At 67.0% G+C, this 845-nt stretch overlaps 1 protein-coding gene across 1 annotated transcript in view; it reads right to left on the bottom strand.

The window, feature by feature from the left end:
• Positions 1-489: 489 nt before the first annotated feature.
• The window catches only part of PLCB3 (phospholipase C beta 3), a gene marked incomplete at both ends in the record, with an annotated part of 10096 nt that continues 9740 nt past the window's right edge, over positions 490-845 (bottom strand). The window contains 2 exons of the mRNA XM_021705917.1: positions 490-581; positions 732-843. Coding sequence (XP_021561592.1) covers positions 490-581; positions 732-843 — 204 coding nt within the window. The remainder of the gene's footprint in view (positions 582-731; positions 844-845) is intronic.

Raw genomic sequence — 845 nt, 5'->3', positions numbered from 1 at the left:
CTCACTGCCCAGCTCCTGATTAAATCAACGGAGGAAACAACCGCAGAGTGGGCACCAGCCGCTCCACTAACAGCTCCAAGCAGCCCTAATTGCAGCCGTCTTTCCCCCGCCTGCCGCAGGCCCCACGGGGACTGGGTCTGGAGGCGCGGGGAACCTTCCCTCCCCAGCCCACTCCTACGGGAGGAAGCTACTTCGCTCGCGGCTCCCAGGCCCCCACGGTTCACCAGCGTCCGTGGATTCACAGGTCCCGGAGAAGCAGCAGGAAACCCCACACCCCCGGCTCCGGCCCTGCTCCGAGCCAGAGGAGGCACAGCCAGGTCTGACCGGAAGGCTCTCGAATGCAGAGGGTGCTTCACCTCAAACGGGGCCTCAAAGCCTACTGAGCTAGAGAGACCAGGAGCCCCACCCTGCACAGCAACGGACAAGGCCACAGCAGTGGCGTCCACCATCCCCGGCCCCACAGCGAGCCTGAACCCGGCCCCGGCTCACCTCGCTCTCCCCGATGAGGGCGGCCAGCTGCTTGGCCCTCTGGTCCATCAGGCTGACGTGCTTGATGGGGTTGATCAGAGCCTCGGCGTAGTCTGGGGAGAGGCGGAGGACGGGGGTCTCCGAGATGGAGCCCAGGCCACACGGCCCGCCAGCTCGGGTCTCAGCAGGGACCCAGAACGCACCCTTGGTCCACTCCCGGCCACTCCCAGGCTCCCGGCCCAGCCCTCTCACACCCAGCTCACCCTGGTGGTCGTCGGGGATGTAGTCGGAGGCCTCGGTGTAGACGAGCAGGGCCGGCAAGCACAGCGGCTGGTTGGCCTCGTTCCGCAGACAGACGTAGTGGTACCCTGGGGGGG

This window comes from Carlito syrichta, unplaced genomic scaffold, assembly GCF_000164805.1.
Source record: "Carlito syrichta isolate Samal-C Ts95f unplaced genomic scaffold, Tarsius_syrichta-2.0.1 Scaffold115589, whole genome shotgun sequence".
NCBI classification, from domain to species: domain Eukaryota; kingdom Metazoa; phylum Chordata; class Mammalia; order Primates; family Tarsiidae; genus Carlito; species Carlito syrichta.
This window is presented reverse-complemented; position numbering and strand designations above follow the sequence as displayed.